At 36.8% G+C, this 20,121-nt stretch overlaps 1 protein-coding gene across 2 annotated transcripts in view; it reads right to left on the reverse strand.

Annotated features, from left to right (window-relative positions):
- WDR70 (WD repeat domain 70) overlaps positions 1-20,121 on the reverse strand; it is a 333,335-nt gene that overhangs the window by 294,518 nt on the left and 18,696 nt on the right. For both annotated transcript variants that reach the window (XM_074202580.1, XM_074202579.1), the window contains 2 exons: positions 13,769-13,889; positions 3,787-4,006 (listed from right to left, as the gene is read on the reverse strand). In XM_074202580.1, coding sequence (XP_074058681.1) covers positions 3,787-4,006; positions 13,769-13,889 — 341 coding nt within the window. The remainder of the gene's footprint in view (positions 1-3,786; positions 4,007-13,768; positions 13,890-20,121) is intronic.

Raw genomic sequence — 20,121 nt, forward strand, 5'->3', positions numbered from 1 at the left:
ACAGATAGAAGAAAATACAAACCTAATTCTCCTAATTTTAAATGTTGAAAGGATAAAATAATCATTTCACTGAAAAACTGGATAAGAAAACAAAACTTTACAATCTGCTGCTTACAAAAAAAAAACACATTTTAGGGGCAGTTAGGTGGTGCAGTAGATAGAGTACCAGATCTGGAGTCAGGAACACCTGAGTTCAAATCTGACTTCAGTCACTTAATAATTACCCAGCTGTGTGATCTTGGGCAAATCATTTAGCCCCAGGGACTTATTTAAAAAAATTTTTTAAAAAAAAGATTTACACATATTAAAAATGAAGGTATGGAAAAAAACTGTACTATGCATCAACTGACTCCAAAAGGGAGGACATGACATCATATTATCAGACAAAGCAAAAACAAACATTCAAAAAAACCCAAGATTAACAAGGAAACTATACTATGCTAAAAGAACCAATAGGCAATAAATTGATAACAGTAATGAATTTATATGATCAAATGTCATAATATCAAAGAAGCAACTCAATGACAAAATACTCCTATATCAATCTATCAATTTTTGATAAATCTATAAAAAGATAATAGACAAAATATGAAAATAAACAAATTTCTGTAAAATCACCTATATTCTTTAAAAAAAAATAGAGCAATGAAACAGATTACATAAGGGAGAATCAGAAACAGCAGAACTCAATAATCCAGTGTCTGATAAAATTAAAAAAACATAAATCACATAGAAAAAACTCATTAATAAAACTGCTGGGAAAACTAGAAATTGTCTTGATAGAATTTAGGATTAGACGAATATCTGACACAATCTGCTTTACAATGCATTATAAATGAATATTAAAGATCAAACTAATAAAAGAAGAATCAGATCATCTACCTCCCATAGTTCTAGGCAGTATTCTTAATCATAAATAAAAAGAGAAATTTAAATAAAAACAACCTTTAAATTTTTGCTCATATCCTACAAATGGGCAAAAAAAAATATGGCATAGTTAATAGTTGAATGTTGTAAAGATAGGGACAATAATATATTATTGATGGAGCTAAGAAATTTGAAAAGTATCTTAGAATTATACAAAAAAAGTGACAAGAAACCCTTCTTCAATAGGAAGAAAGTCCCCATACAATTCAAATTATTTATAGCAGCATTTTTTATGGTAGTTATGAATTGGAAACAAAGAATTGAAAGTCAAATGTCCATTGACTGGGGAATGGCTTAACAAATGGTGGCACGTAAATGTATTAAAATATTTCTGTGTTTAAGAAATTATGTGTGGTGTGGCTAGGTGGTGCAGTAGATAGAGCACCAGCGCTGGAGACAGGAGTACCTGGGTTCAAATCTGGCCTCAGACACTTAATAATTACCTAGCTGTGTGACCTTGGGCAAGTCACTTAACCCCATTTGCCTTGCAAAAAAAATTATGTGTGAGAAAAATACAGAAAATCATGGGAAGATCTAAAAGAACCAATATAGTGAAAGAGAGTTAAGAAAACAATAAACATAGTAACAACCTAAAGGGAAATAACTACTACACACCGAAAATTATCAAAATTAAGTGTAACAAAATTATAAATCTCAAGAACTAAAATGAAGAAATAAGAGAATGAGAGATCATTATCCCCAACCCACCCCTTCATGGATGAAGTGATATTTTTTCCAGACATTTTCAATTTGCTGATTAGATATGCTCACTCGCCTCAGATGCAGAAAACTAGGTAACCCTAGGCAAATCACTTAGCCTCTGTTTGTCGCAGTTTCCACAACTGAACAATGGAAATAATAATAGAACCTATCTTGAAAAGTTGTGAGGATCAAATGATATATTTGTAAAAGAGCTTAAGCACAGCATCTAGAATATAGTAGATGCTACATAATTACATATTTCTTTTTTTCATTTATTTTTATTAAAGATATTATTTGAGTTTTACAATTTTCCCATCTTGCTTCCCTCCCCCCCACCCCACCCTCCACAGAAAGCACTCTGTCAGTCTTTACTTTGTTTCCATGTTGAACCTTGATCCAAACTGGGTGTGATGAGAGAGAAATCATATCCTTAAAGAAGAGAAGTCTAAGAGGTAACAAGATTACACAATAAGATATCTGTTTTTTTCTAAATTAAAGGGAATAGTCCTTGCACTTTGTTCACGCTCCACAGCTCCTTATCTGGATACAGATGGCACTCTCCTTTGCAGACAGCCCAAAATTGTTCCTGATTGTTGCACTGATGGAGTGAGCAAGTCCTTCAAGGTTGATCATCACTCCCATGTTGCTGTTAGAGTGTACAGTGTTTATCTGGTTCTGTTCATCTCACTCAGCATCAGTTCATGCAAATCCCTCCAGGCTTCCCTGAAATCCCATCCCTCCTGCTTTCTAATAGAACAATAGTGTTCCATGACATACATATACCACAGTTTGCTAAGCCATTCCCCAATTGAAGGACATTTACTGGATTTCCAATTCTTTGCCACCACAAACAGGGCTGCTATAAATATTTTTGTACAAGTGTTTTTACCTTTTTTCATCATCTTTTCAGGATATGGACCCAGTAGTGGTATTGCTGGGTCAAAAGGTATGCACATTTTTGTTTCCCTTTGGGTATAGTTCCAAATAGCTCTGCAGAAGGGTTGGATGAGTTCACAGCTCCACCAACAGTGTAATAGTGTCCCAGATTTCCCACAACCCTTCCAACAATGATCATTATCCTTCCTGGTCATATTGGCCAGTCTGAGAGGTGTGAGGTGGTACCTCAGAGAAGCTTTAATTTGCATTTCTCTAATAATTAATGATTTAATTACATATTTCTTTATGTTGCCCTTCCCATACCTATTCCAGTCCCAAATTAATTTCCAATCTCTGCTGTACTTCAGGGTGAAAAAAGGGAAAGAATGTTACCAGGGGAGAATGCTCTGTCCAGCAGATATGATTATCTGTGCTCAGAGACATTCCAAAGTCTTCTCCAAGATGCTCAATAAAGACAATCTGAGTCAAAATTTGAGGTTGTAAACCAATGCCCAAGATAATCAACATATTCTCCTTCATTCTTTTATCCCTTTTGTTGCTGTTGTTTTAATTACCAGATTATAGACCTAAAATTTAAAAAGACTATAGAGATAATTTAGTCCAATCCCTTCATTTTATACATAAGAAAGTGGAGATTCAGAAAAGGAAAATAAATTGCCACAAGTTACAGAGGAAGTAAGAAGTGTGGAGAATTAAAACTAAGAACCTCTGGAATCAAAATTCAAAGTGTTTCTTAATAGGTTAAAAAATATATATCTAGTCTTTACATAGTGACTAGCATATTAGAGGCAAATAATAAATGTTTGTAGACTTAAAGATTAAAATGCAGGGTTGTGTCCTGAATTTAAAGCAAATTCACAGATGGGAAGCTCTATAGAAATACTATACCTTCGGTAATGTCTAAATAGGAAGGAATATCACAAATAGAAATCTATTATGTAGTAATTAGAAATGTTTTTTATATTTTTGGTTTTTTGATTCCATTTTTTCAGAATAGCACTTTGATGGGGGCAGCTAGGTGGCGCAGTAGATAGAGCACCAGCTCTGGAGTCAGGAGGACCTAAGTTCAAATCCAGCCACAAATACTTAATAATTACCTGATTGTATGACCTTGGGAAAGTCACTTTAACCCTGTTGTCTTGTAAAAAACAAAAAATAAAAATAGAATAGCACTCTGAGTACTTAAAACACATAGGAATGATCCAATAAGAGATATAGTTTAGTGTTATATATGCAATATAGCAAAACAGTAACACTTACAGTTTCATCTTCTATTTCATCATCATCATCATCATCATCATCATCATCATCATCATCATCATCATCATCACCATCACTATCTTGGTATCCTGGTGGGAGTGGGGGACCAATGAGTTGTTCATCTGTATCTTCAGATTGCATTTGGATGGTGCGGGGTGGCAAAGGAGGCCCAATTAATTCTTCATCAGAACTATCTTCACTTCCACTACTCTCTGTGTCACTAAAAATAGAGAATAATAATTTTTTTTTCACTCAAATCTATCTATCTTTTTAGTCTTCTTGCACTTAACTCTTCTCCATTTAGGTTTATAATCCAACAAGCCCTTGCCCTGAGATAGCTGGAATATCTTCTATAAATGTAGTTGTTTGAATACTCGCCTATGAGAATGTAATCTACTGTAGAGCAAGGAATATGTTTTTACCTTTCTTTGCATTTCAAGTGCTTCTTCTGGTTCTTGAAATGTCATGAACATTTAATAAATGTTTGTTAATTGAATAATTCTCTGCTGTTGTTCAACAAAGCATTCAGAAGACATGCAAATCTCTCCCAATTGAATTCCTTACATTACTGTTCAATATATAATTTTCTTGTAAGTTTTATCTCAACTCCTCAAATAAATGAATTGCCTTATTTCCTCACTAAAACTGTTCAAAATCCCTCAAAATCTGAAGACATTAGATTTAAACCAGAGGGGCAGAGCCAAGATGGCAGCGTGAAGGCAGCATTTCCCGGGGAACTCCAACCCTTCCAAAAAAAAGGATAGCTCTAGCCAAAATTTAGAGGGGTAGAACCCACAGAAAGACTGAGTGATATATTTTCCCAGTCCAAGATAACTTAGAAGTTCCCTGGGGAAAGGTGTGCTTCACTGGGACCAGGGGTTGGGAAAAAAGCCCCAGTGCAGCCCAGCACAGCCCAGCACAGCCCAGAGATCATCAGCAACAGCTTGAAGGGGTGGTGAGAGAACCCTACTCCACCAGAATGAGTGTGGAGTGAGGGAGCACCAGCTGCAGAATCTGCAGCGAGAATCGGGAGAAATCAGCCTGCACCCCCAGAGACAGTAAGCGAAGTCTTCAGAGATTTCTCTGCTCTCCCTGGGATAGGACTCTGCTGTTTGCCTACACTCAGATATTGCAATTTGGGCTTCCATACTAAATAACCAAGCTGGATCAGCCCTTATAGCCCCAGGGCAGAGGGCAGTGCTGTGATCATCTATATATCAAAGCACAGGCTAGAGAGCATAAGACCTTGGAGGAATAAAGGTCCCAGTGGGGTGTCCAAAAAAAAAAAACCCGAAGTCTTGAAAGTGCTGTAAATTAGTCTTGGGCTGAGGAAATAAGTAAACAACAGAAAAAGAAGAATCTGACCACAGAGAATTACTTTAGTCCCATGGAAGATCAAAACACATACTCAGATGATGACAAAAATTGAAGCTTCCCTATCCAAAACCTCGAAGAAAAATAGAAAATGGGCTCAAACTATGGATGAGCTCAAAAAAGACTTTGAAAAGCAATTAAGGGAGGTGGAGAAAAATTGGGAGGAGAAATGAGAGCAATGCAGAAAAATCATGAAAATCAAATCAAAAGCTTGGTGAAAAACATACAAAACAAAAACACTGAAGAAAATAGTATGTTAAAAAACCAGTTTAGGGCTAATGGAAAAAAGCAAAGCAAAAAGGCAAATGAGGAGAATGCCTTTAAAAGCTAAATTGGCCAGCTGGAAAAGGAGATAAAAAAAAAAAGCTCTCTGAAGAAAATAGCTCCTTCAAATGCAAAATGGAACTAAAGGAAGCTGATGACTTTGCAATAAATCAGGAAGAAATAAAATCTTCCAAAATACCCCAAAATTAGAAGAAAATGTGAAATATCTCATTGGAAAAACAACCAACCTCAAAAACAGATCCAGAAGAAACAATTTAAAAATTATTGGGCTGTCTGAAAGCCATGACCAGGAGAAGAGCCTAGACTTCATTTTTCAAGAAATAATACAAAATTGCCCTGAGATCCTAGAAGCTGAGGGTAAAACAGAAATCGAGAGAATTCACCAGTCACCCCCTGAATGAGATCCCAAAAGAAAAACTTCCAGGAATATTATAGCCAAATTCCAAAACTCCCAAATCAAAGAGAAAATTCTAAAAGCTGCCAGAAACAAACAATTCAACTATTGAGACTCCACAGTCAGGATTCCACAAGATCAGGCAGCATCTACATTAAGGGCTCGTAGGGATTAGAATATGATGTTCCGGAAGGCAAAAGATCTTGGTTTACAACCAAGAATCAACTACCCAGCAAAACAGAACATCGGGGCGGCTAGGTGGCACGGTGGATAAAGCACCAGCCCTGGAGTCAGTAGTACCTGGGTTCAAATCTGGTCTCAGACACTTAATAATTACTTAGCTGTGTGGCCTTGAGCAAGCCACTTAACCCCATTTGCCTTGCAAAAACCTAAAAAAAAAAAAACCTGAACATCCTCTTTCAGGGGAAAAGATGGACTTTCAATGAAACAGGGGACTTTCAAACTTTCCTATTAAGATGACCAGAGCTGAACAGAAAGTTTGATCTCCAAGTACAAGACTCTGGTGAACCATAGAGGGAGTGAAAGAGAGGAACTAACTACGAGGAACTTGATGATGTTGAACTGTTTGTATTCCTGAATGGGAAGAAGATATTGATAACTCATATGAATTTTCTCATTTATAAGAGCTGTTAGAAGGAGCATATATAGACAAGACATAGGAAGGAGCAGAACATAATGGTATGGTGTGGTAAAGGATGGATGGAGTCAATAGGCAATGGTGGAAAGTACTGGGAGGAAGGAAAAGGAAACGAAGAAAAAGCTGAGAGATTTCACATAAGAGTTAAGAAAAAGCTTTTTCAGTGGAGTGGAGGGGGAATGAGTGAGCCTTCATTCTCATCAGAAATGGCTCAGGGAGGAAATGACGTACACATTTAATAGGGTGAGGAAATTTGTCTTGCCCTGGAGAAGAATAGTAGGAAAGGGATGGGGATGAGAGGGAATGGGGGAGAGGGACGGGGGCAATAGGTGATAGAAGAGTGGGAAAATCGATCGAGGGAGAGGGTATTCAGATTTAACATACTTTTGGACAGGCCCAGGATGAAAGGAGAAAGAGAGAATAGAATAAATGAGAGTGGGGAAAAATAGAGTGGAGGTACAGTTAGTAACATTAACTGTAGGAAAAATATTGAAGCAGCTTCTCTGGTGGACTTTTGATAAAGAAAGCAACTCACCCCAGAGACAGAGCCAATGAAATCTTAACAGACTGAAGCACAATTTTTTTTTTTCTCTCTCTCTCTATTCTTGAGGTTTCTCATCTTCTTGGGGGGGGGGCATTGTTATGTTTATCCTTATGTTTACTCTTACAACATTCAATTTACATCCATGTATAGCATGGAAACAATGTAGAGACTGTAAGACAATTATATACAATAGTGATATGTACCCATCATTTTTTGCAAGGCTCTGAATTCCACAATTTTTCACCCCTCCTCCCTTCCCTCCCCCCCAAGAAGGCTGTCTTAATATATAATATATATATATATATATTTGTTTTCTGTGGTCCTGGGTGAGTCTAGGCACAGAGGACTGATCAGCCACAGTAAGAATTACGCAGGACCTGACTGCATCAACATTAAGGGATAGAAGGGCCTGGAATGAGATATTTCAAAGAGCAAGAGAGCTTGGAATGCAGCCAAGAATCCACTACCCAGCAAAGCTGAGTATTCTCATCCAGGGAAAAAGATGGATATTTTATGAAATGGAAGACTTCCAACATTTCCAAATGAAAAGACCAGAGCTTAATAGAAAATTTGGACATCAAACAGGAGGCTCAAGAGACATATGAAAAGGTAAAGGGGAAAAAAACTGCTATCCAAACAAGATGAAACTGACTATATCCCCTCATGGGAGAAAGATTCTCATAACTCTGGAGAATTATAACTCTATTAGAGAGAATGTATTTAGCCAGAAGTGCTGGACACTCTTGACTTTTCTGTGACTCACGTAGAATGATTTAAAAATACCTCCTTGAAAATACGCCCAAAGGGCAACAAAGATGTGCATACCCTTTGATCCAGCAATACCACTACTGGGTGTATACCCTGAAGAGATGATGAAAAAGGGTAAAAAACATCACTTGTACAAAAATATTCATACCAGCCTTGTTTGTGGTGGCAAAGAAGTGGAAATCAAGTAAATGTCCTTCAATTGGGGAATGGTTTAGCAAACAGTGGTATATGTATGTTATGGAACACTACTGAGCTATTAGAAGCCAGGAGGCATGGGCAGAGGGGTGTGCTTGTGGTCATTTGCAGACCAGGAGAGCAGTCAGAGCCTCACACACTGAGGTACTTGTGGAGTTATGTCCCAATAAAACGGAAAGGCTCAGGAAGCAAACCAAAACCAGGCACAGGCTGGGGAAATGAGGAAACAGGAAAAAAAAAAGGAACTGGACAATTGATACATTGTCTATGATCCTAACAAGGATCAAAATACTCACTCTGAAGAAGAGAAGTACAAGTTTCTGCAACTAAAGACTCCAAGAAAAATAAAGTTGGGATCAGTTTATGACAAAACTCAAAAAAAGATTTTGAAAATCAATTAAGGGCGATAGAAGAAAAATTGGGGAAAGATATGAGATACAAGAAAAACATGAAAATGAAATCAGCAGCTTAGCCAAGGAGATCCAAAAAATGCTGAAGAAAAGAACATGTTAAAAACACAGCTTAGGTCAAATGGATAAAACAATTCCAAAAAGTTATTGAGGAGAAGAATGCTTTAAAAAGCAGGATTGGCCAGATGGTAAAAGAGATCAGAAAGCTCTCTGAGGAAAACAAATCCTTCAGATGTAGAATGGAGCTAAAGGAAGCTGCTGACTTTCTGAGAAATCAAGACACAATACTTCAACAACAAAAGAATGAAAAAATAGAAGAAAATGTGAAACATCTCATTGAAAAAACTGACCTGGAAAAGAGATTCAGGAAAGACAATGTAAAAATTACTGGGATACCTGAAATTCAAGACCGGGAAAAGAGTCCTGACATCATTTTTAAAGAATTCCTACAGGAAAATTGCCCAGACATCCTAGAAGCAGAGGGTAAAATAGGAATTGAGAGAATCCATTGATCTCCCCCAGAAAGAGATCTAAAAAAGACAACCCCCAGGAATATTATAGGCAAGTTCCAGAACTCCCAAGTCAAAGAGAAAATACCATGGAGCTGCAATCAGAATCACACAGGATTTAGTAGCAACTACATTAAGGGCTCATAGGGCTTGGAATATAATATTCCAGAAGGCAAAAGAGCTCAAAATGAAGCTGAGAATCAACTACACACCGAACATCCTCTTCCGGAGAAAAGATGTACTTTCAATGAACCAGGGAAATTTCAAATGTTCCTGTTGAAACAACCAGAGCTAAACAGAAAGTTTGACCTTCAAGTACAGGACTCAGGTGAAGCATAGAGAGTGGAGGAAAAAGGGTAAATTATGAGGAACTTAATGATGATGAACTGCATGTATTCCTGCATAGAAAAATGACACTGATAATACTTATATGATATACTTATATGAACCTTCACATTTAATAGAGCAGGTAGGAGTTTTTATAGATGAAGCACAGGAAAGAGCTGAATTTGAAGATATTGTAAAAATGGAACAAAAAGGGAAATGTAATGGGAATAAGAGAAAGGAGAGGTGGAATAGGCTAAGATATTTCATATAAAAGATTTTTTTTTTGCAATGATATGGAAGAAGGGAAGGCGAGGGGGAAAGAGGGAACCTTCACTCTCATCAGAAATGACTCAGAGAGGAAACAGCCTACATGCTCAATAGGGTATAGACATCTAGAGTAAAAAGGAGAGAAGGGGGACATGGGGAAGGGGGGGATGTGGGTGATAGAGGAGAGGGTAGATCATAGGAGAGAATAGTCAAATATAACACATTTTCTTTATTTACTTTCTGCAAGGTGCTGGGATTGGGAGGCCTGCCCAGGACCATTGGTCTCTGGGGTGAGATGTAGGCTTGGGGCCTCTTTGCCCCAGGGCCAGTGCTCTGTCCGCTGTGCCACTCAGCTACCCTACAGGACATTTTATTAGAGGGACAGAGTGAGAGGAGAAATAAAATATAATAGATGGTAGTGGGGAGGAGTGGATGGAGGAAATTACAATCAGCAACAGCAACTGTTGAAAAATATGGAAGTAATTTCTGTGATGGACTTATGATAAAGAATGTGATCCACCCTAACGACAGAGCTGATGGTATCAGAACACAGAGTGAAACACAGTTTTTTCTCTTTTACTATATTTCTCAGGAGATCCTATATTTTTGTAGGGGAGTAGGTAATATATTTAGTCTTAAACAAGAATATTTTAGTAATGTATAAATAAAGTCATATTAACCAATAAAAGAATTTTGGGTTTCATTTGGAAAAAAATAGGGCATCAATTGAAAATTAATAATACAATTATAACTGTACAAAAAGAAAATTAATATGGCAGTAGCAGGAAGGATTGATTGTAGGAAAGGGAAAGACTAAAAGCAGGAATAGCAGTTAGGAGACTACCACTGGAATCCATGTGGGCATAATTTAAATCTATAAAGAGTTGTGAAAAGGAAATCAGAAAAGTAATAGATTTGAGAGATAATATTTATGTTCAACCAATTGGAATTAATAATTAATTTCTTCTACCAAGTCTCACACTCAAAAAGCAAAACTCAGATTTTCAAATCTAAGTGACCTGAAAATATAGGAATGATGGCTCAAAAGCAAAATAATTTTCCTTTGCCCACAGATTTTGGATATCATTTTATTCAAAACAAAAAATAATAATAAAGGTAACTAATTTAGTTTATATTAATTCAACCCTAGGACTCTTAATATTCACTTAAATAAAAATACATTTTCCCAAGGGTTTTAAAAAATCTTCAAGTCTTCATTAAAGAAATTTTTTTTGTAAGTTTAGAAATAAAGTTTAGAAAACAATCATTTTGGGGTGGCTAGATGGCACAATGGATAGAGCACCAGCCCTGGAGTCAGGAGTGCCTGAGTTCAAATCTGGCCTCAGACACTTAAATAATTACCTAGCTGTCTGGCCTTGAGCAAGTCACTTAGCCCACTGCCTTGCAAAAAAACTAAAAAAAAAGAAAACAATCATTTTGTTGATTCTCCAGAAGACTGAAATAAGAATGTTTCCCAGAGTACCTCATCCAACATAAGGTAAATTGAACTAATAAGTGATTTACCTTGGAAAACTAAAAGCTAGTAACGTCTCCTTAATTCTTCCCTTTTGCTTACGTCCAATTTGAACTTATGAATGTCTTGCTTTAAAAAACAAATTTCAGGGGGCAGCTAGGTGATGCAGTGGACAGTCCTGGAGTCAGGAGGACTTCAGTTCAAATCCAGCTTCAAATACTTAATGATTGCCTAGCTGTGTGACTTGTGCAAGTCACTCTTAAATCCATTGCTTTAAATAAATAAATAAATAAAAAGTTGAAAAAACCCAAATTTCTCTTTTTTTTCATCTTTGTAATCAATTTGTCTAAGTTCCAATTATTTAATGTTAAAATCCAAAAAGCCTATCAGAATTTTAAGACATGTAATGAACCCATCCCCTAGCCTGAATAAAATAATACAGATACAAGATTCCAGATAATAACTATTCTATTTGCAAAGTCTCCTGGAATAGGAGATACTATCCTTGTTATTTATTCAAATATTTATAACGGTCAATTTATCTGCTTAAGATTCTCCTCTAGGGACAGCTAGGTGGCGCAGTAGATAGAGCACCAGTCCTGGAGTCAGGAGTACCTGAATCTAAATCTGGCCTAAGACACTTAGTAATTACCTAGCTGTGTGGCCTTGGGCAAGCCACTTAACCCCATTGCCTCACCAAAAAAAAAAAAAAAAAGAATCTCCTCTAATTGGGCAAGCTAGGTGATACAGTGGACAGTTACCAGCCCTGGATTCAGGAGAACCTGAGTTCAAATTTGGCCTCAGACACTTAATAATTACCTAGCTGTGTGGCTTTGGGCAAGCCACTTAACCCTATTTGCCTTGCAAAAATCCTAAAAAAACCTCTGGCAATCTGGTGAAGCTTAACATGCCCTTTAACAAAATAATGTTTTTAAATGAATTAAATAATACACAAAAAGATTAACAAAACTAGGCCAAAGGAAAATTGCATATCCTTTGATGCAGCAGAACTACTACTAAGTATAAAAAAGGGGAAAATACCCACATGTACAAAAATATTTGTAACAACTCTTTCTGTATTTGCAAAGAATTAGAAAACGGAAGTGATGCCCATCAATTGGGAAATGACTGAACAAATTGTGGTAAATAAATCTTATGGAGTACTATTGTTCTATAAGAAATCATGAGTGAGGGGCAGCTAGGTATGCAGTGGATAGAGCACTGGCCTAGACTATATAAAGGAAATTAGGTTCAAATTATCTATTTTTTCTTTTCATTGTCTATCTTTTCATTATCTTATCATTGTCTATTTTCACAATGTCATTTCTCTTTTATTTTTATTTTTATTTTTGCAAAGCAATGGAGTTAGATGACTTGCCTAAAGTCACAGAGTTGAGTAATTAAGTGTCTGAGACAGAATTTGAACTCAGGTCCTCCTGACTCCAGGACCAGTGTTCTGTTCACTGCACCACCTAGTTGCCCCCACAATGTGCTTCCTAATATAGAAGAAATAGACAGGAGAAGAAAGGGTGGGGAGTGAGGAGACAGGTGGAAAGGTGGGGAACAGTCCTTTTTTTTACCATTTTAATATCTGATAACAATTATAGGAGAAAAAAGTAAAAGATAGATAAAATGAAATTAATGTTTCAATTTATACTTTCTCTTTACAAATGGTAAAATAAAATGAAAATAAAAGTGATACCTCAAAAACACAGAATCATTTCCTTGGTACCTATTCCTAAATGATAAACCCAAGGGCAGAGGCACTATGAGAGCTTCTCTACTCCTATAAATGATAAGTCCCCTCTTAGCATACTACTGAGACTGACAACCCTACCCTGATACCCTAAAGATCTTTAAGTCTTCCACCCAGTGTCTGATGTTTTTAGTTTCATGTCTCGCCACATGTTTTGATGATAACTCAGTAAATTCTCTAAAAGATTTACATCTATACGTAGCACACACACACACACACACACACACACACACACACACACACACAAACACTAATATATATATTCAACAATATGTGATTTAAAGATAAATACATTAGAAAGATTTAAGACACAACATGAATGGGGAGAAAAGTTTACAATAAACACAAATGAATGAAATGGAAAAAATGGAACAAAAATGGGTCAAAGATCATGAAATTTAGAATAGCCACAATTCCTATTTTCCTTTTAATATATTAATCCAATCCTGATGAATTTATCTAAATCTTTCCTGAAGGAATTTTTAAGCTTACTTACAACTACATGTCTATAAATTAAAGATACAGCCTTATCAGTTATTCCTTCCCCACTTTTTTCTTCTTTAAACAAGTAGATTTTAATAAGATGCCTATTTTTCACTACTCATTTCAAAATAGCAAAAAGTTTACCATATATGTAAATTTTCTGACAAAGAGACAAAAGAATGTACAATTATTTGGAGAAAAATTAACTAGATAAAAAATGAAAATCAGATTTCTTGATAAATTTGTAATAATGTACAATAGTGAAAATGCATAAATATAATACATTATATCTGGAATATATTAGGAAAACTCAAGTTATTTACAATGTGAGAGATAAATTCTCATGGCCTTATATTTAAAGCCATATACTTTGAATTTGTCTAAAAGCAAGAAAAATGTGCAAGTTTTTGTTCTTTTTGATAATCTAATTTAAATTTAACTTCTGTTTACTAAAACAATAATGGTAATATTATGACAATTTATTAAATAATCAGACAATTGAAAATCTTGCATAATTCTTTCTTAGAAAACTAGACACCTGGAAGCTGATATAGAAGGATGTTTGGTCAAACTTGAGCCTGAAGGTATTGATTCATTATCTTCATGCTGCTTTCTTAATTCTCTCTCTTTCTGCAATTCTTCCTCTTTCTCTCTGGCTTCTGGAAAAAAAATGAATTTATACTTTGACTTCAAAAGTTTTAGTATTAAAAAAACAGCAAATACAGTATTTTTTAAATTAACATACACCCCAAATACAAATAAACAAATTTCCAAATATAGTTCTAAAATTTAAACTACTAGTATTTTTAATTAAAAAGAAAATTCCATGCATTTTAACAAAAAAAGAAAAAGAACATATTTGCTCCAAGGTCATTGTGTACTTATAAAAGTTCTAAATGTACAAATGCATAATTGTAATCAATGTGAATATTATTCTAATTCCATAAATCTAGCTTTGCCATCACTTCATATACCTCTTGATACACTCCCTTTCATTATCTTTATCTCTGACATGTTTCATAATACTAATAAAAAATAATTTATCTAGGTACTCCCCAATTGGTTAAAAGCAACATCTAACCATCTATCCATAACTTTAAAGTTAACAGAGTATATAACATGCTATTTCATTTAAAATAATAATGACCATAAGACAGGTGCTATAGCTAGTATCATCCCCATTTGATGAAAACACAGAAATTTTGATTTAGAGAGAATTCAAGGGCTCTTGAACTCTGACCAACACTCATTCCATATGCAATACTGTCTCTCATAAGGAAAAAAAAAAGACTATTTTGAGGATAAGGTCATTTTTTCCCTTTAAAGACTTATTTAGGATGAAGTCCAAGTAACACAATACTGAGTAAAAGAATATGATCAGTTATATAACTTTTATTATGCATGGTACTCAATAAAGTTTATGACTGTGTCAAGTTTCACAAACCACTTAATAGTGCAGCAACAAATCAGGTAATATTAGATTTTAACTTTTTCTGCTAAATTATTTAAAAAGTGATGAGATAAAATTGTCCAAGGGTCAATTAATTAGGTACTGTCATAAATCACCAAATCTACAATACAAAGTAACTGCAGCTTTTATTGCACTCAGAACACAATCTATTCTGATTGAATACAATAGTCAGTGAGCCCAGAGCACTCCAGAGCCCAAAAAGTCAATATATAAATAGCATAAGTAAATGGAATTTATTAGAAAACAAGAAACCTTTTAGATCCAGCCTGAACCAACCCCAAATGTCACAATAAGATAACCTCTCATGTTTTAATGTGTTCTAATGTTGATCCTAACATTCTGATTCAGTTCAGACGAAAGATAATATTGGATATTTGATCAGATTCAAGGGTGTAGTGTACAGAGAACTTAATTTAATGAAAGGCTGTGAGATTCTGCAATGCTATCTAAAAAATATCAGTAAATAAAAGTATGTCAATGGCCAATGGGATTAGCTGTTATCCTATAAGGAGAAAAAAAATTTCTGAGGTAACATTCTCCCATTGTCTGGTTATCACAAAGATCATTTAACTGAATGTCAGGGAACCTCTGTTCCCACATTCATCCATTTGGAAGTGTGGGAAAGTGTGACTATTCCCCAGATAGAAGAGTCTACCCATTAAGGGAGGTCAGGTAAATATTTCCCTAGGTCTACATCCCCAGAACAGATCATATATCAAACAACCTCTCTGGAATGTCTATCAGATTAGGTAGCTATCTGGCTATTCATTGAAATTTCCCATACCACCTTCAGTGTTCCACTGGCAAAGGACTCTCCTGTTAATTTGGCCTATACTGAGCAGGTATGGCCTAGTGAAGTCTTGTTTCCAAAACAGAGACTATACAAAGGGACCTTTGTTTCTCCTGTGAGGGCAGTGTAGGAAGTTTGTGATTGTAAATGGTCATATTCCAGTGCTAAGAATTATCACCAGTCAGGCAGTGGCAGGTAGAAATATTCATACACACCCAATAGTAATCTTTAGAAAGTAGGGTCATTTTCTTTAACAATCTCAACTAAAAATTTCATCTTCAGCTGATCTAGAGGGATATTCTTGAGTGGGAGGGATAAGGAGTTGGAAGAGAGGGTGGTAAAGGTTGTTATAGAAACTGAAAGAGTTGGAGGGGGTAGCACCTGGAGTTTCACATGAGTTATTATTGCTGAGATGCCCCAAGATTATTCAGATGTGCTCTAAATGTCACTATAATTTCAGGTCAATCACAACAAAGAAAAGGTATTGATATTGAAACTTAACCCTGAAACCTGATAATCTAACTTCCTCAAATTTTGCCAATACAATGATAATGGTTACCAAAATTCCAAGAAATAGAAGAGATTCCCCCCAAACCACCAAGCAGGAAGAGGAAAAGGCTAAAAAAACAAACAAACAAAAAAATCTACCCTCAATTCATATCACATGAAAGTTTGGTTATAGTTCACACAAGAAAACTTAAACTTTTTGCGAGCTAAAAGGCAGGCATCCCCTCATCTGCTTCTAGATCACCATTTCTAAGAGATATGACAGTTATTTCCTCAAAGTCCAAATTCATCTGCTTCTAGAGGTCCAATCTCCCACTTAAGGATCTCAGTATCTTTACCTCCTAAGGGATATTTAACTCTAGTACAGAGGAACCAGATTTCTTTTTAGCCTCGACTGCTACTGAGGTGGTCAAAAGCACCAGGGACTTCCCATTTACGCTCCAATGGATCTTTGTACCAAATCTGTAGGAATACCTGATCATATGATAGGAAACATTGCATAAGGACATCCAAAGGTACTGGTTGTCCTAAAGCTGCATGCTTGTGAAGAAAGGACAACTGGTACTGCAAAGACCTCCTCCCCCTCATTTCCTCTCATCCCTCAGTACCTCAGTGAAGAAAGCTAAGCAGGGGAGAGAAAATATAATGGCAAAAGGACTCTTACCAAAAAAAGTTTCGAAAGATGAAAGTTTTAGTTTAACCTTGGGAAGGTTCTAAGAGAAAATAATGTTAATGGAAGAGCAAGTAGTCATTTTGAAATCCTAAATATTGGCAGATATTATTAGCTATTTTCTTTGTTGTTGCTTATTTTTTCTTTTGGGGGGAGGACTGGAGGTAATTGGGGGATCAGTGACTTGTACTGGGTCACATAGCTAATAAGTATTTGCAGTAGGAGTTGAACTCTGGTACTCCTGACTCCCAGTGCTTTATGCACTGCACTACTAGGTTTGGTTTTCATTACTTTTTTTTTTTTAGGTTTTTGCAAGGCAAATAGGGTTAAGTGGCTTGCCCAAGGCCACACAGCTAGGTAATTATTAAGTGTCTGAGACCGGATTTGAACCCAGGTACTCCTGACTCCAAGGCCGGTGCTTTATCCACTACGCCACCTAGGCGCCCTAGGTTTGGTTTTAATGGACTCATTTATGCTCTATACTTTTCTTGAACACCTGGGGTGATAGAGAGTGTATTGTTTCTACTACAACCCTATTATCAGGGTAAATCTTTGTATAATGCTACCAGTGAACAAAATCTCCAGGTTGGTTTCAGTGACTAACTAAAGATAAGCTTATTGGGGAGTAATATTTTTGTTTTGGAAAAGGCCTTTTATCACCTCCTGAGATGTAGTTTTATGGCTTAGAAACTTTTCAGGTCAACAGCTGAGTTGATTAATCAACCAGGAACAAAAGATATCAACCTCTCTTGTACTTGGACATATTTGGAAAATTTATATGAAGTCATGAAAAAGGAACAAATAACCAGGGGTGACTCCTGGGGGACTAGAAGATTTCCCCCTTTGTGTTGAACCCACGCAAAACACAATTCCACCACTCATTTAAACTTTTTAAATATTCTAAGAATAAACTATATAAGAGTGCATGAGAATGTACCAAAAATAAGTTTTAATATCAGAAGATGTAAAACAATTTGAGAATCCAATATCTAAGGAATAAGTGCACCATGGTATATAAATAGACTGGGATAATATTTCATCATAAGAAACAAAGAACTTAAAAGAATTAAAAGAAAAGGAATGAACGCTGACAAATATACTGGGAAGCAGAAATATTTCACGGTAATGGTAGATTATTAAGAAATAACTGATTTGTTCAAGAAAGAATGCTAATTTGGGAGGCGGAGCAAAGATAGCAACAAGAGTGGATCCTAGGTGCTCTCTCATAAATCTTTCACTAAATTTTCAAGAGACAGAAGCCACAGAGGGACCCAGTGAGGCAGTTCTCCTACTCAAGGTAACCTAGAAAAGAGAAGAAAGGCTCTGCTCCCTGGGGTCGGAGGGGCAGCCCGCCAGAGTGGAAGAACTTCAGCCTCCCGGAGGCAGCCCCAGGGCACTGGGAGCGGCAGCTCACAGCAGAGGGGGAGTTCTCCTGACCTGCGCCCCCAGGAGCACGAGGCACAACTTGGGGGAACAGTGGGGGACCTCTGCCAGAGCGAGCACCTGAAGCCCAGCCCTCAGGGCACACAGTAAACTGCTTGGCCACTGCATTCCAGATCCAGGCAGAGGCAGTAACCAGGAGCCCCCAGGGGATGAGCCCATTGAACCTAGGGAGGGGAGTGAAGAGAGACTGCAGAGCTCTACCCCTGGAACAGGACTCTGGGGCTCTGACCACAATGCGGATCCTGATGGCAGTCTAGGCCCCCCCCCCATAGAACAGCAGGCCCCTCCCACCTCAGACCCGTGGCAGAGGGGAGGAGCTTGTGGTTATTTACAGACCAGTAAGGAGGACAGAGCCTCACACATGGAGACCCTTGTGAGAGTGTCCCAAAAGTTCAGGAAGCACCCCAAAAACAGGCTTAGACTGGGAAAATGAGCAAGCAGAGAAACAAGAGAAACACCATTGAGAAATACATTATCTATGAACCCAAGAAGGATCAATATACTCATTGTGAAGATGAACAAGCTCCTGCATCTAAAGACTCCAAGAAATAGAAATTGGGCTCAGGCTATGACAAAACTCAAAAAACTTTGAAAATCAAATGAGGGAGTTAGAAGAAAAACTGGGAAAAGAAAGGAGAGAGATGCAGGAAAAACATGAAAATGAAGTCAGCAGCCTAGTCAAGGAAGTCCAAAAAAATGCTGAAGAAAATAGCATGCTAAAAACCAGTTTAGGTCAAATGGATAAAACAGTTCAAAAAGTTATTGAGGAGAAGAATGCTTTAAAAAGCAAAATTGGCTAGATGGAAAAAGAAATAAGAAAACTCTCTCAGGAAAACAAACCCTTCAGACAAAGAATAGAACTCAGGGAGATTGATAAATTTACCAGAAATCAGGAATCAATACTTCAAAATCAAAAAAAATGAAAAATTAGAAGAAAATGTGAAATATCTCATTGAAAAAAACAACTGATATGGAAAACAGACTTAGGAAAGGTAATTTGAAAATTATTGGAATACCTGAAAGTAAAGAGCCTTGACATCATTTTCAAAGAATTACTACAGGAAAATTACCCTGATATTCTAGAAGTAGAGGGCAAAATAGAAATGGAGAGAATCCACCAATTCCCCCCGAGAAATAGATCCCAAAAAAAAACCCCTAGGAATATTATAGCCAAATTCCAGAACTCCCAAGTCAAAGAGAAAATATTACAAGCAGCCAGAAGGACACAGTTCAAATATCATGGAGCTGCAGTCAGGATCACACAGGACTTAGCAGCAACTACATTGGAAGCTTGTGGGGCTTGGAATACAATATACTGGAAGGCAAAAGAGCTTAGAATACAGCCAAGAATGAACTACCCAGCAAGGCTGAATGTCCTCTTCCAGGGAAAAAGATGGACTTCCAATGAACCAGGGGAATTTCAAATGTTCCTTTTGGAATGGCCAGAGCTGAACAGAAGGTATGATCTTCAGATACAGGACTCAGGTGAAGCATAGAGATTGGAGGAGAAGGGGAAAATATGAGGAACTTAATGATGATGAACTGCATGTATTCCGGCATAGAAAAATGACACTGATAATACTCATATGAACCTTCTCAGTTAGTAGAGCAGGTAGAAGGAGTCTTTACAGTTGAAACACAGGAGAAAGCTGAATTTTAAGATAAAATATGGAGTAAAAATGGAGTCAATAGAAAAAAGGGAAATATAATGGGAGAAAGAAAAAGGAGAGGGGGAATACACCAAGATATTTCATATAATAAGATTTTTCTTTATTACAATGAGCTACTGCAACAATATGGAAGGGGGGGGAGGCAAAGGGGAATGAGGGAATCTTCGCTCTCATCAGAGGTGGCTAGGAGAGGAAACAGCATATATACTCAATGGGGTATAGACATCTGGAGTAAGAAGGAGGGGGGGGACAGGGGGAAGGGGGGGGTGATGTGAGTGATGGAGGAGAGGATGGACCATGGCGGGGGGGGGGGGGGGGGGGGATTGTCAGATATAACACA

This window comes from Macrotis lagotis, chromosome X (assembly GCF_037893015.1).
Source record: "Macrotis lagotis isolate mMagLag1 chromosome X, bilby.v1.9.chrom.fasta, whole genome shotgun sequence".
Taxonomy (NCBI): Eukaryota; Metazoa; Chordata; class Mammalia; order Peramelemorphia; family Peramelidae; genus Macrotis; species Macrotis lagotis.